A 15,781-nucleotide genomic window follows, 5' to 3' on the forward strand; every position below is an offset into this window, starting at 1 on the left:
TGAACAGTTTTTCAGAAATTTCTTCTCCTCTCTGCTTCCTTTTTGTTTCCACTGCCCTCTTATTTTTATTCAATGCCCCCTAGTTGCTCCTGAGGCCACTACTGCCCTCTCTAGATTGTTCCAGCACCCTCCCAGGCAGTATCGCAGGCAGTATCACCAACTTTTGTAAGCACTGGCATATAGTGTCCACCACCTGAACACATAGGTCCATGTCTCCACAAATTATGTATCTAGAACTCTAGATCATGCTATGTCTGCCTTGCCTTATCCTCTCATCCAAAAGGGAACACCCAGCAGAATTCATTTGTCTTCATCATGCAATTCTTTAGAACCATGAGTAACACAGGTCTGCGACTAAAAAGCTGTTTGATTATTTTCATCTAATTTCCATGTATTTTGGTGTGCTGAAAACAAATAAAATATTGAAAAAACTCCTAGACATCATGATTTTCCACAAATTGCAAAATTGTCTTCAAATTTATCAAATTTTTTAATTTTTGGTATTTTTTTTATATTATGGGTTTTTAACCAAATTTAAAGTCCAAATTACTATTATTTAATTCACGAGTGTATTTAAGATATAAAATGCCAAAAAAACCTTAAAGGGGTTGTCCGAGTTGTGTAAAATAAAATATAGCACTGTAAATCTGATGGACAGCAATATATACATAAGCTAAGCAAGTTTTAGGGAACAAAAATTCTATTTCCTCATTTCCCTAGTTCTCTTCTGGCCCTTTGTTGTTATTTGCAGGTAAACAATCTCTGCCCCTCCCCCCCTGCAAAGGGGGTGAATACAAGTGCTGCTCTGAGTGACATGTCTGACTACTGGGATACTCAGCAGCATGCTGTATGTGTAAGCCTCAGCCCTGGAGCTGTGCTTCTAATGGTAGAAGGGGTTAATCTTTCCTGAAGAATCCAGTGGGTGGGATACCAAATACCCTTGTTTTCTGTGTCTATGGGACAGTCGAGACCTACAAAATCACAGGCCCAAGAAGAGTTGGCAGCCGAGGGTGCTAACAGTCGGTGAAAAAAATGTCCTCTGAGAAACTTTGGTACCTTTCCATAAAGTTCTTCTACCACCTCTCCAGATAAAATTGGGATTGATGAAGCAATTCGTAAAATAATTTCCAAGAGATGGAGAATGCTTCAAATACTTGGTCACCAAGTTTCCAGGCCTGTCAGAGGCAAAACTGAAGGCAAAACTGAAGGCGGACCAGACATTAGAACGCTTATAGTTGATCAAGAGTTTGTCAATACCATGATGGATCCTCAAAAAGAAGGGTGGATTGCATTTAAAGAAGTCGTACAGAAATTTTTAGGCAATAACAAAGATCCTCACTACAAAAAGATCGTCGGACGAATGCTGAAAGCATTTCAAGCTTTAAGTTGCCTGATGAGTTTGAAAGTGCATTTCCTCCAGTCCCACCTTGACAACTTTCCTGAAAATTTGGGAGCTGTGAGTGAGGAACAAGGTGAACGATTCCACCAAGACATTAAAGAGATGGAAAGGAGATACCAGGGAAAATGGAGCATTAAAATGATGGCAGACTACTGTTGGATGCTTCAGAGAGACATTCCAGATACTACTCACAAGCGTAAATGCACCAAGAGGAGCCTCACAGGGAAGAAGAATTGAGTTTAGTGTGTGTAGGTGAGCTAATTTTAGTTCAAAAAAGGATTTTAATGAAAAAAGTGTAATAAAACTTTAATTTTATAAGTCTATTTACATTTATTTTGAGGTATTGCCTTATTTAACATAGTTACCTAAATTGTCAGGAAACGTGATGTCCTATGACAAAATGGAGGTCATTTGTGGATTCAGCGCACCAAAAAACATAAAGATTACGTGGAATAACCAAAACAGTTCTTGAAAAAAAATTTTTTGTAGACCTGTGTAATCTAACCAGATTATTTGTTCAATATATCTGAAGGTTCTAATATGACTGATTACCAGTATGGTCCAACCATAGGAGGTAGAAGGAGCAGAGCAAATCACAGCCTTAACAACATTTGGCCTGGAGCATTGAGCTGGTTTCTTATGTGAGGGAATGTATCAAGAACTACAGAGCTAATGAGAGGATATTGCACCTTCTAGTTGCCTGCTATTTTCCATTCCAGTAGGTATCTAAGAAACACAGGATAACTAAGAGAAAGCAAAGTTTTGCAGATGAGGGAAACAAGGTGTGTTTGGGAGGGTGCACATAATTAAAACACTGTTGAAGTACATATTAGATCTGCTCGATAGTGAGTGGTTAATGGGGAAAGTATTGAAAGAGAGGATGCCAGCTAAGGAGGGGCATTTGTTGAGCTCTAGTTCAATGAAAACCCATTGTTTTCAGGGAAACATGGAAGGTACAGTCCAAAATCTGGAGTGCTGATTCTGATGTGAGGCACTCCAAAGTGACCTATAGGATTGAGCCAAAAGGTTTGTTTTCTGCTAAATGAAGAAGTAAAAACACAGTTTAAATTTAGCAGAAAAGAGTATAGGCAGGTATAGTAGTTTCATTTTCCTGTAGAACAGGAATGTAATATGGCCTTCACGCTTTGTCCAGGAGTGAAAGTTTTGCTTACAGACTGGGGTAGTAATAGAGTTTATGTGGATGCCCAGATGGTTTGGGTAGAATTTTGTTTTACTTTTTCATTGCAGTAGGAATTTTTTAAAATCTCAGATTTATCCATATAGATCTTTAAATTAGGTAAGCAGAGAAACTTCCCAAAAACTGAAAGGGGTTGCTCTGGGTGTCTATATAAAGAGTACATCATCTGCGTATGTATCAAAGTAGTGTTCTGAAGAACCATGGAAGATGCCTTCAATAATCTGTTTTCCGAATTGAACATCACACACGTTCCAATGAGATGACATTATAACATATGTGAGAGGAGACCTATAGATTTTGACTTTTAGTCTCTTTTTGCTGCTTCTTTCTTTTATAAAAGTTTTCATGTTTTTATAAACGCAGATTAGAACAGTAGTGAAATAAATGTAGACAAAACAGCAAAATCTGGGGAAGTTTCATGTCAGATCTTACTGGCTGAGGATAGGCAGTTACATGCAGGGGCGGACTGACCATTTGGAAACTGCCCGAGGGCCCGGGGTCAGTAGGGGGCCCCATGAGATGCCCCTGGTACCTTGTTCATAGGCTTTTTTGAGTTTGGGCAAGGACACAGGGGCCCCATGATCCCCTATTGCCCGGGAGCTCCATGAGTTGTCAGTCCGCCCCTGGTTACATGATTGGAAATTTGAAGGTCACATGACATTTTAGATGGAAAATGTGCAACATATAACATATGAACATATAATCAGCACAATCAATGGACACTGGACGCTGATGAATAGCAAAATGGTAAGATAACAAAGCTGCAGCTATGTTTTGTACAGCATATCTGATTTGTCTTTTTGAGCATATCAAGAAACTTTGCAAGAACTGAGGTTTCTTATTATTACATATTAATTTTTGGAGCAGAACAGGAGACAATTCAGTAATTAGGTAACAGTTTGGCATAAGCTACCTATTCCATTGCTTGTTAAAATATTGACGATAAAGTGGATATTTTCCACCTCCTTTCATAGACGGCCAAATTGATTATAGATTATTCTGCAGTGTTTGGATTGTTCCACTAGTCACAAACAGCTTAATGTATATAGGGGGCTATGCGGAGCATATTATAACATTTATACATACTGTGGCATGTTGTAATGTTGTAATACTGACTCATGTGAAATCATTGGGCATTAAGCATAAGAATAATGTCTTTAGACCCCAATGAATTCTCAGGCAGCTGAATGTCACTTTAATGTACTGTCTGAATTTCATCAGTAGTCCCTGGTGGCAACATAGGCTTAGATCGTTAGGGTTCTGTCAGTTGTGATTCTTCTCCCTCTATGCATTGCATTACATGACCCTCCCATGCCCCACCATTGATTTGTACTGGCACTCACACTCTCTCACTCTATATTTGGGGCTCCTACCTTCAGCAGCCACTCCGTGCTGGGCACCAGGTACTCACTTCTGTTATTCTGCCCTTCTTGCCATTGTCTGTCTCTTCTCCACCTTAAGTACTTACATTCTTGTTCATGTTTCCTCTTTTCACAATGCCTGTTCACTGACTAGATGTTTTCTGGTGTATAATAGATCTGTTACTGCATAAGCTTTTTATAGTTTATTGTCTTCATTACTAGTGCTGTGCTGCTCACCTTAGATAACCTTCATAATACTTTTATGCAGCTGAAGGAAATAATGTTTACTTTCTACCTTACTTAGGCCTGAATGTCTATAATTTCTTCCATATCCCAGTGCATTTCATCTATTGACTCTGATAGGGTCATAAACTGCCATTTCTAGATTTCCTTCTTGTTTTTCATACCTCAGTCTGATTCATTCTTGTCATCCACTTTTTCACCACCTTTGTCTCCTTCCGACCCTGAAAAAGGTCATGATTTGGCCCTTCTATCCCTTACGTTTTCCCAGCTTCTCTGTTCTATTCCTCATCTCCCCTCTTCTTCCCTACCTCTTATTTTGTTGTTTTACTAGTTACTGTTTAATATTGTGAAGTTCTACTGTTGTATATTGATACACATTCGTTAGGAAATCATTGTTTGTATAAAAATGGAACTCAAAAAAATGGAGCAGTTGTCCATAGCTGACGGGGGTTCTGACTTTCAGTTTTTGTTTCAACTAGAGGAACAAATATTGGAGTCTGAGAAATATTTTTGTTTAGCCCTCTATATGCTTCCCAGAGTGCAAATGTAGGGCCTATTCCAAGGAACAGTAGAGATAACAATACCTATGGTCCCTAGATAATTTTACAGCAGAAATCTATATACTGTATTGTGAACCTAAATGTACATAGCCCTTGGCTTCCCTAAGCCTCACCCCAGACAGGCACTTCCTCCAAAGAACATTCTATAGCTTATCTGGGACTTTTTGTAAAGCAGAATATTGTAGATTGACTATTATAAACTCCTGCTTCTAACAGAAAGTATTTAGCTTACTAATGGTGCCAATAACAGCTGGATGTTGGCCTTTCCTGCTCTTAGGTTCTAGCCTATCATGATGTCTGTTAAACCTGGGCCTAGTGCCATTTGTTAAATGAACTTAATTAATTAAAACAACACTGTTAATTGGATGTAGCCTTAACTTTCCAAGTAGTTTCTTTTAAACAAATTGTTATTATGTCCGTTCCTAGTCACATCTGAAACTGAAATGATGCCGCTTCCTTACAATAAATAAACATTTTCCTGGAAAGCAAAGGGTCATCCTAAGCTAATATTAGTGTGTGTATCAATATACAGTATTGGTTGATCAGTGTGTAACAACTGTTTGGTGTATACTGAATAACCGTATTCTGCTCAAAGCTCTGTTTACTATAAGTCAGTTTAATACAGTATGAGTCAAAATACTCTGCATTCATCCTTACCTTAACTCTATTTTATCAGCTCTGTAATATCAAAAAATGATGTTCATTACTTGTATACCTAATACACAACATCTAATCAATTCGAACTTTATACCCCAATATAGTTTATTGCATGTATATTCCAAAGTATCACAATTGCAAATAAGCTTCCATATACAAAACATGCATCCTATAAAATATTCCAATATATTCCAAAAACCAACGCTCAAATCTTCATACAACACAGGATCATGGATAACGCCACTAGCTAAGGTGCAGCCCTCCAAATATAGGGGAGGCTTGGTGCTAGCAACGAAAGAATAAAAGAGGGTGCACTCTCCTCGTGCATTACCGTGATAAAAAGGAAATTTATTGTATTGTTATAAATAGATACTCACAAACCAATGGGTGTAAAAACAGAGAGCCACAATTAACGGTCCCAGGTAGCGGGGATCCTGTAGTGGAAAATGCTAAGACGTTTTGGGAGTCGAGCTCCCTTCCTCAGAGCTCTTTTCCTTTTTATCACGGTAATGAACGAGGAGAGTGCACCCTCTTTTATTCTTTCTATCCTATAAAATATGATCAAACTCTTATTAATAAATAATACAATATAATAATAATAATAATAATAATTATGTATTTTACTATTATTTTAATAGTGCATTAATGCTATTATAGTAATATCAATTATTATTACTATTATTATTAATAATAATAATAATAATAATAATATTTATTATTGAGAGAGTTTAATCATATTTTAAGGGTGATTTTTTTTTTTATATGGGAGCTTATTTGTATATGTGTTACTTTAGGATATACATGCACTTATCAGTTTTAAGGTATAATGTTTGAGGATTTGATTAGATAGCAGTGTGTTACAGACACATAGTTTAATACAGTACTATTATTCTATAACATGAAAGTATACTTTACGAAACGTTAATTAATATATTCTAATCCTTTCCTAGAAGAAAAAACTTTTTATTCTGACATTTTGCTTACCACCATTTGTGGGTTAAGCCGTACATAGTTAACCCAATATCTACAAGTGATGCAACCACTTGTTATAGTCAGGCAGGTCAGGATTGTATCCCATAGTAATGATGAGCACATATTACTAACAAAAGTACTTAATTTACTTTTTTATGGGCCATTCCTTAGTGTTACCTACCCTGGCAGGCAAAATGGATGACTCATGTTCAGTCATAACCAGATCATTGTCATCCTTGGATACTTTTATCATTTTCGTAATAATCTTTTAGCAATACGGTTTAAAGAATCCATTTATATGGGTTTTCTAAAGGGTATTTTAGTCTTATCAGTAATACAAGTTAGTGATTCTTGTTGGGATGGAATATGTGAAGGATACCACAAAAGCTAGTAATCACTTAGTATTCACCAATTATTATATAATGGCAGATTTTATTTCTGCCACTAAATCTATGTGAATACCTCCAGCATGGTGATACATTATACATATATATACACATTATAGTAAACAGAGTCTGGTGCTTGTGTGGTGTGTAATTCCCAGTGCAACGTGTGTGCCTTATGTGTATATGATATATGTATATGTGCATGTAGTGTATACTAAATTACTTCCTATCATGGCAGGACATTCTATCATTTTGAAGTGGCATGGGACAGCTCTATGCACAACTCTATACTGCTAAATCGTGTCACTCCATATAGAGAGAAGATATATATGACACTGTCTGCTTACGTAGAGGTAAGACTTGTGACACTAAAATCAGCATTACAATACATACGTGCACTGCACAGATTATGGTATACAGTATATCTGGACCCCTATGTTAATATATAAACAGCACTAAACCATACCTCATTTCAATGGCAGTTACCACAAATTCTGTTTATGAGTGCCCTCAGTAGGGTAGGTCATGTTGTTGGTCACCAGGTAAATCAGATTCCAAATGTTGTCCCGTGATCAGTTTTAGGATACCCCACTAACAACTATAAAGGTTATTTAGTTTAGTTCTGTTGGTAGCCATAGCTTTTGGGGGCCAATACAAATTAACACTCGGGTCCCCTTATTCAAGGCTGAGCACCTTGGCTCCATGTAAAGCCAAACATGACTATGGAGTAATCTGGATTAATGCATCTGTTTTATTATTGTGAGGTGGGAAATCATTGGGTTATATTGTAGCTACTCTCTAAAATGAAAGTCAATTCACTAAAAAACACACACCTTTGTTATTCATCCCATGGTGTTTACTGGCGGTATTTTAGAAATGTAAAAAATTACAATTAGAGGAACTCTGCAATGGCCAGGAAGTGAAAAGTATACAATGTATCAGTGTAAAAATGTTCTCCTCTGAGCTCAGGAATATAAATTGTAACAATTCATCAGAGGGAGATCGTTTTGTGAATGAAAGCACACTAGAATATTGTTGTGTGCCTTCTGGTGCAGTGTTACCCTGCAAAAAAAAAATGGTGAAAAAACAATGTAAAAAATAATTCAAAATGTAAGCACTAAATATCACAAAAACAGAAATATTTAACGCATTCGTTAATTAATGCATGTTTTTAGTGAATTGATTACTTTCAAGATAAATACCACATGAGTTATTTTAACTAAAAAAATCATGCAGTATATTGTCTTACATTCTATCTTAAAAATTAATATTTTTCCCACAGCTGGAGAACTGCACTCAGCCAGCTGTGATCACCAAAGACTTCTGCATGGTCTTTTATTCTCGAGATGCCAAACTACCTGCTTGTCGCTCTATTCGAAACTTATTTGGTACAGGGAGCCTGCGAGCTTCTGAGAGGTGAGTTCAGGGTGTATGGGTTCTTAAAAATGACATTGTACATAGGTTCCAGACACCATCTGTGCCCAAAAAGAAGGCTGGGCATGCAAAAAAGTCTGTTTTTTTCCATACAAAAATCAGAGCTTTCTAAACCTATCATCATTGCAAACACTTTGTTTGTGACTAAGCAGTTCACCAGATCTCATACTAGCTTTTTTAAATGCACTAGTCCTTCTCTCAAATGCCAAAGTGCAAGTCTGGGTCTTGTGTTCTGCTATAGTATAGATCAGAAGAATCCTAATTCAGTTCCAGAGCAGAAGTCAGTTAAACCAATTATGCTAAATGGAAGTACAATCATTGACCAAAGAAAATAATTTAATTCAGTTCATATGCTTGCCTGGAGAAGTGTTTTTTAGGGGTGTACTTGTTTGGAGAATGCTGGACGGCATTGGAGGAGAGGTCCTCAGAAGACAAGAGGCTTGTGAGAAGAATGGAGGATATGAAATGACCATGGGTTAAGTGAATCTAAAAAAACAAAACCATCGCTCAAATCTTCATGCCGACTAGGGGTACTGTAACTGTCATTCATTGAGGTGCAGCCCTTAGAAGATTGGGAAATCTTGGTACTGGTAAAGAAAAGCAAAAACAGGGTGCACTCTCTTCATGCATTACTGCGGTGAAACACGAGTTTATTTAAAAGCATATAAGTGCTGGGATTAAAACAGAGATAAAGAGTCAGTGGTGACGGTCCAAAGTAACGGTAGACCCTTATTGAGGTAGTCTAACACGTTCCTTCTTCAGAGCTCTGTTTTAATCCCCTTTGGTTTGTGAGTATGCACTTTTATGCTTTTAAATAAACTCGTGTTTCACCACAGTAATGTACCGTTTTTGCTTTTCTTTATGGGTTAAGTGAAGTTTGTGCGTGAGATGATATCAGGAAATGGGTCTGCTTTTTGATATACATTTTGTTTTAGGTCATAAATTCCTATTTAATTCTAAAACATGACACCCATTGAGCATTTATGTCTGCTATTTAAATGACAGCAGTGATTTTCTTTTTGTATAGTAACCGTGTGACAGGCGTGTATGAGCTCAGTCTTTGCCGAGTTGCTGAGGCAAGCAGTCCTGGTGAGCAGCTTTTTCATATTATCACTATTATTCTTGTTAAATTATACTTGACAAACACACTTCCAGCTATCATAGTTTCATTCAATGTTTCTCCAATTCATGTACAAGTTGAAAATTAAAGATATAATTCAGTTCTCAGTTTTGCCTGTCACCTTCACACAAAGAAGCAGCCTTTTTGGGCTTAGTTAGTCTATTGCAAGCCATAGATGGAGCAAATTTCTTTCCTGCAACCCGAAAGAAATTCACTCGATTCCCCTATCAACACAGTGTTGTCAGGGGAATCCTTGCTATGGAGCCATTGTGTTCTTCCGGTGGGAAGGGGAGGGACGGGGGCAACCGTCCCCACCGGGAGAACACAGTGATTATTGCTAGCAATAAGCTCATGTAAAATCCGGCAGGCTGGTTGTACCCAAGTTGATCCACCGATAAGCTTGGGTACATTCAGCCTGCCCATACATGGTGTGAATCTTGGCCAGTTCACACTGAACTGGATGAGATTCCAACTATGACCAGCTTGACAGTACTCTTTGGGACCTTTTGATGTCAATAATAGATGTTCACACATGTAAGGACTTACAGGTACACTTACAATGTATTAGTTTTTGATCTAAAGTCTAGTACACACGATGAGGAAATCGGATGAATACCGTTTTTGGAGTGATCATCCGATAATCTGATTGTTAATACACAGCTTTCAAGAGCTGATCATGACAGTCCATGCAAAATTATCTGAAGGGACAAGCACAAAAATGTTTTCAAACAATACCAGAACAAATGATTTTCATTTAATCAGTACAGTATTTGTCTGAAAAAAATCGAGAGACCAAGACTGGGCATGCTTGGAAACAAAAGAATACATTATAACACAATACAATACATCACATCATTTCTGAAGTTGTATTCTGTCTTAAGAGAATTTTCGTAACTTTAGTGACCTCTGCTATGACTGATATTCTCATTGTGTGTACAGCTTTAGGCTGGCTATAGACAAGCAGACTACTAGCCCATCAAAAATGGTGCATCATGACAAATGATGCTTGAAATCAGGGGCATCATTTGCTGTAGTCCTCTTGCGTACGGTACTGATGTTTGAGCATCAGCATTTCTGGACGTAAATTCAGGCATTTGTTTTGCGTGCATTTGTGCATATTTTTGCATTCATTTGTGTGTATATGCGTGCATGCGCATTCATGTGCATAATATATGCCTAGACAAAATCCATTAATATTTATGCTCACATGAGTGTCTTTGTGGACATATGCGTGTATTTGCACACACATGCGTAAATTACTGACCAGTGAAGCAAATTTTCTATTTTTTTTTACTCAAGAATATACAGCGCATGTTTATGCACCTGTGTGTACAGACACATTGTAAATAATTTACTGCATTTTAGATAAGTAAAAATAAATGCTGTACTGAGCTTTTTTCAAGCTGCAGTGTGCAAGAGGCCTTAGGTAGAACTATAGGAAAAACTGTTTTTCATTTTGGATAGAGTAGGGGAGGGTTATAATCCGTCGGAATTTTTTCCACTGTTTGTATCCCATTGCAGGGATTTTCTTTTACTTCCTGACCATTAGCCTAACAGGTAGTGAGAAGAAATCCCTGCAAATTAAGAGAATTTCTTGGGGACCCCAAAGAACACCAGAACTAGTGTCCCTATTGGAAGATTTCTCCACTACTACTTTTCTGGGGACAATCCAAAATTTGGGATTTTCTTTTATTTTCAATGGTAATGGTAAACAGTACAAATAGGGAGGGTGAATCTCCTTAATGGGGACACAGACAGCAATAAAAACTGATGGGTTCTAATCCCACTCTATACAAAACCAAAAATCTTTTACGTATACTTTAAATGGGCCATTTTTCTGCAGCATATATTTTTGTAAAACCTCCTAAACCAATCATGTGCAAGAAAGAATTCTTTTGATTCAGGTATTTCTGCCCATTTAACCTCATTCTCACCTTACATGTACAGAATTAAATTAAATATAACTTGGTATTTGCTTTGAGTATAAATAGCGGATCTCACTTCCCACATGCCTGGACCACAGCATGTACAATTTTCAGTGCTTGTACTGTAGCTGTTATATGCCAAGCTCAAGATGAGATCCAGCAATGGCCAGACCATATCTTTAGTGTACAATGCACTGGTCCTGGACACCCCTATCAAACTGGTCAGACATTCTACCTACAACAGGAGTTTGGTTTGCAGTGCAAACCAACAGGGTGTTTATTGAGGCTAAAGAACTAACATGTTTTAATAGTTTTGAGTTTTCTACTGTCTAAGATCATTTGTGATATACTGAGCGGAAAAGAAAATAATCTTGATATTTGAACACAACAACCAATCAGATTCCCATTTTCATTCTCTCATGTACAGTACCACTGGAAGCAGTTTGCTATGGCAACAAATATTGTTCTCCCCTTTATGTATAAGTTCCCTTAATCTCATCCAGTCCATTTAACAACTAGTCTATAAATATATGTTTATTATTCTGTGATGGCTCCCTAGGGATGCAGAGGAGACGCAGACGTGTGCTGGACACATCTGTGGCATATGTCCGAGGTGAAGAGAACCTTGCAGGTTGGAGGCCAAGGAGTGACAGCTTAATCCTCGATCATCAATGGGAGTTGGAGAAACTGAGTTTACTTCAGGAGGTATAGTTATCAGTTTTCATTTTTGTTAAGGGTCCATTTACACTTCTTTGTTCCAGTGTTTCGATTTAATGTGCATTGTGTTAATGCAGCCCATTCATTTTGAATGCACTGCCAATGTACAGGAATGTACTAGGGTGACAGGCCTGCTCCTACATAGCTAGAGTATGCTGTGTGAGCATTTCCACCCTTGGCAGGATTTGTGTTACTGCCAGAACCGCCAAATCAAAATAAAGAAAAAAAAAAGCCTAAAACATAATGCAGCCACCACAACATTTAAGACCTGGTAAGCTGCAATATGGTAAATTTTTGTTTTTAGGTTTTGATATACCCTTTAAATGTAAGTGGATGGTGTAACATAAACAATATCTTTTTTTTTGTTACATTTGTTTTTACATTTTTTTATGCCTCTTTGCCGCCACTTTCATCTGCATACATGCTCTCTAACAGTGACTGCATGTCGTTTCTTAAGGCAAGCCTCATGTTTGTGACAACAGCAAAACATTGCTGTTTTTTGTTTGGTTTTTAAAAAAAGGGCAGATTTAAAATGATTGAACATTTTCAAAATTTTCCAGGTTGAAAGGACTCGACATTACTTGCTGCTACGGGAGAAATTGGAATCCACACTTAGGGGAGCCACAGACACTCTTACTCCTTCTCCTAGTGATGAAACGCCACCCCTCAGCCCAACGTGCCAGCTGGTGCAGCTGACTGAGGAAGGCTCTCCACAAGTAGAGGAAAACCCTCTGGAGACTGCCAGTGAGAGACAAAAAGAGCTTGCCGCCAAGGTAAGTGTTCATCTTAAGGGAAAATCCATCTTACACAATGCTAATTTATCGGCTGGTGTTTTATCTTTTGTCTGAGATAAACTCTCCACCAAATTCCAGGGGCGGATTGACAACTCATGGGGCCCCCAGGCAATAGGGGATCATGGGGACCCTGTGTCCTTGCCCAAACTCAAAAAAGCCTATGAAAGAGGTACCAGGGGCATCTCATGGGGCCCCCTACTGACTCCAGGCCCTCGGGTAGTGCCCGAGTTTCCAAATGATCAGTCTGCTAAATTCACTCAAACTCTGATTACCATTTAAATACCAGCATATGTAAATGGATGCTAAGAGGACTATATACCATAACTGACTATCAGTTTGTAGATGTGTGTGCTTACTTGTTAAAAAGAGAGCATTTTGGGGTACTGTGGTTACCTGAGACAACCAACCAGATCAGCTTTTCTTATTCTGATTGCACCAAAGTTGGCTTTAGACTCTAGGGATGGTGGGATACGTAGGCTTGCTTATGTTTTGGCTTATGGAGAGAACTTTGCAGATATCGTTGGTACCAACTCATTAGTGAGAAAAAAGGAATCCTAAAAGATTTTTTTAATCTATCCATTCACTAAGTCCCACTGCTGAGCCCTGGCCTGTGGTATCTGTGCATGCCCCTTAGACATTAGGTTGTCATTGTATTCAGTAAAAAACTGCTGTATTGGTGTTTGGCATTTGTTGGTATGACTGTTAAGGCTATCTCCATAGTGCCACTGTTCTTTATGCTGCTTTTTTTAAATATCTATTTCATGAGAGAACTACAGCAGCTACCATTGCTAACCTAGTTCGTTGGTTGTCTTGGTGATCCATTGAACTCAAATACTTTCAGAACAAATATACAGATTAAGAGTTCAGACTTCACTTTCTCGATACTTGTTCTTAGTGAGTGACTCAGACAGTATTTAAGCCAAATTCGGCAAGACAAGTATGTTCTAAAGGAGATGTCAGCAATGGAGTTTTACATATTTTCCCATAATACAGATAAGTTTGCTAGATGTTTTCTATTGCCTTTGTGCCAGTAATACATTTTGTCATTACTTGACTAAGAGGTTTGTAGGATTTTGTACTTCATTTATTAATTTAATGAGTTCATTAATTTTACAGTGTCTCCGCCTGCTCACCCACACGTTTAACAGAGAATACACCTACAGTCATGTGTGTGTAAGCGCCAGTGAGAGCAAGGTAAGTCTTCTCCAATTTGAGTACCGATTGTTCTAGTGCAGAGGCTTCTAAACTAAAAAAAGGACCATTTTACTGCCCTTCAGACTTTAGGGTTCCAGACTGAAGCCCCAGCTTCAGTGGGGATAGACAGCGTTTCAGGATTAGTGGTCATTAGGAGTAAAACAATTACATAGCACCTGTGGTGAGAAGGAATAGTATAAAAGTAATAATGCCTCATCATTGGTGTCATTGGGAGCAATAATGCCCAATTGTTATTAGTGGGATGAATTATGCCCCATTCTTAGTGTCATTAGAAGGAATAGTGCTCCATAATTGGTGTCAGTGGAAGGAAAAGTGCCCCATCATTGGTGTCAGTGGGACAAAAAATGCCCCATCATTGGAGTCAGTAGGAGGAAGTGCCCTGTAGTAGTGTGAGCAACATTGGGCCAGAAAAAGGCAAGCAAATGGCCACAGTTTCTGTTCTAGAGGGTTGTGGCATTTAAACCATTTCTGAGACCAGTTTTAGCCATCGATGCAATTCCTGCCTTTTTAGTTTATTCCACATTTTTATTGTTCTTTACATATTAACCCTGAACTTCTATTCAATGCCTTTTTGTGCCATTTGCAGTACAGTCATTCACAAAAACAGTTGGAGAGTTAGAGGTCTTGATTAATTCTAGTGTCCAACCTTCCTCCGCTGAAATTTGCAGTGCTATAGGCAGTGTGCCCTTCCTTGTATGCACTCCTGAGTATGTTGCACAGAGTGCTCTCCACTTGTACATGGAACCAACAAGCCTGACAGGAGACATCTTAAATCCATGATACTGGCAAAATAATAGGTTACAAGAACATATAAGAATGAAATTAGCCTGTACTGAAATTTCTTGTTTGCTAGTGTCCTTATGTGATGCACCTCTTCTCTTGTTGGGGAATATTTTTTTGTTCTATTCTTTACTAGTTTTCCTTCCTACTTTGACTGCCAATTCCATCAGAATCCGACTATTTGTTGCCCCATGGCTCACTAGTAGCTTCCGTATTGCTTACCCTTAACTTACATCTTGGGAACAGTACTTGGACCCTGCAACACCAGGACCTCCCTATAATGCTTGCTAGGGACACTGACTCCTGAATTTGGCACTCAGCTTGGTCCATGGTGCAGAGGTGAGTTAGCCACAGGTGCTATAGAAGTCCAGGTATATGCTACTTCCGTATGGTACTTAGACCCTGAGGATGGAATGCCCATCTTGACGGGTAAAGCCTGGACCCTGGCTGAGAATAGCGGATATGGATAAGGTAAGACAGGATTTCCCTGTGTTTTTACATAATGGTACCTGGTTATGTATAACCTTTTGGATTTTTATCTGGATATGTAGTTGATACTACATTATATCCTTTATCCTACAAGACGTACCACAGTGCTAAGTGCACAATCGGTTTTGAAGGAACAGGATATGGGGTAATCTACATTTGAGTGTCTTTGCCCTATGATTATCTCACTTACTCACCCCTATATGTATAAACATATATTTATAATGTTTATCTTTTTAAAATTGGCAATCTTTTCATCCACCTCACTACTGGGAGTTCCTGTTCAGCTAGTGATGTAGTGCTCATAAGAATCCTGACTGCACACTTCCAGTCACCATTTTTTGACAATGCAAGCTGATTTTTTGCTTTCTCACCTGTTGCATGGTACCTCAGAGACACAGCTACTGGTTCCTGGTTAGTGCCTAGGTTATTATTGCGATTCCTGCAGAAGAGTTTTTTAACCCCTACATTTTATGTACCACAAGCTATGGCTTCTGGACAAATTCTCTCCACCATCAACTCACTGATAGATTC

General features: G+C 38.3%; 1 protein-coding gene across 22 annotated transcripts in view; it reads left to right on the forward strand.

Annotated features, from left to right (window-relative positions):
• KIF1A (kinesin family member 1A) overlaps positions 1 to 15,781 on the forward strand; it is a 192,758-nt gene that overhangs the window by 159,657 nt on the left and 17,320 nt on the right. For 14 of the 22 annotated variants that reach the window (XM_089665888.1, XM_089665889.1, XM_089665890.1 and 11 more), the window contains 6 exons: positions 7,015 to 7,129; positions 8,059 to 8,192; positions 9,238 to 9,299; positions 11,815 to 11,960; positions 12,533 to 12,745; positions 13,883 to 13,960. In XM_089665888.1, coding sequence (XP_089522014.1) covers positions 7,015 to 7,129; positions 8,059 to 8,192; positions 9,238 to 9,299; positions 11,815 to 11,960; positions 12,533 to 12,745; positions 13,883 to 13,960 — 748 coding nt within the window. Of the gene's footprint in view, positions 1 to 3,976; positions 4,001 to 7,014; positions 7,130 to 8,058; positions 8,193 to 9,237; positions 9,300 to 11,814; positions 11,961 to 12,532; positions 12,746 to 13,882; positions 13,961 to 15,781 lie in introns of all 22 variants that reach the window. The other 8 variants (XM_089665886.1, XM_089665887.1, XM_089665891.1 and 5 more) reach the window with 1 other exon arrangement.

Source organism: Staurois parvus, unplaced genomic scaffold (genome assembly GCF_062004578.1).
Source record: "Staurois parvus isolate SC_StPar_1 unplaced genomic scaffold, SC_StPar_1.0 ptg000049l, whole genome shotgun sequence".
NCBI classification, from domain to species: domain Eukaryota; kingdom Metazoa; phylum Chordata; class Amphibia; order Anura; family Ranidae; genus Staurois; species Staurois parvus.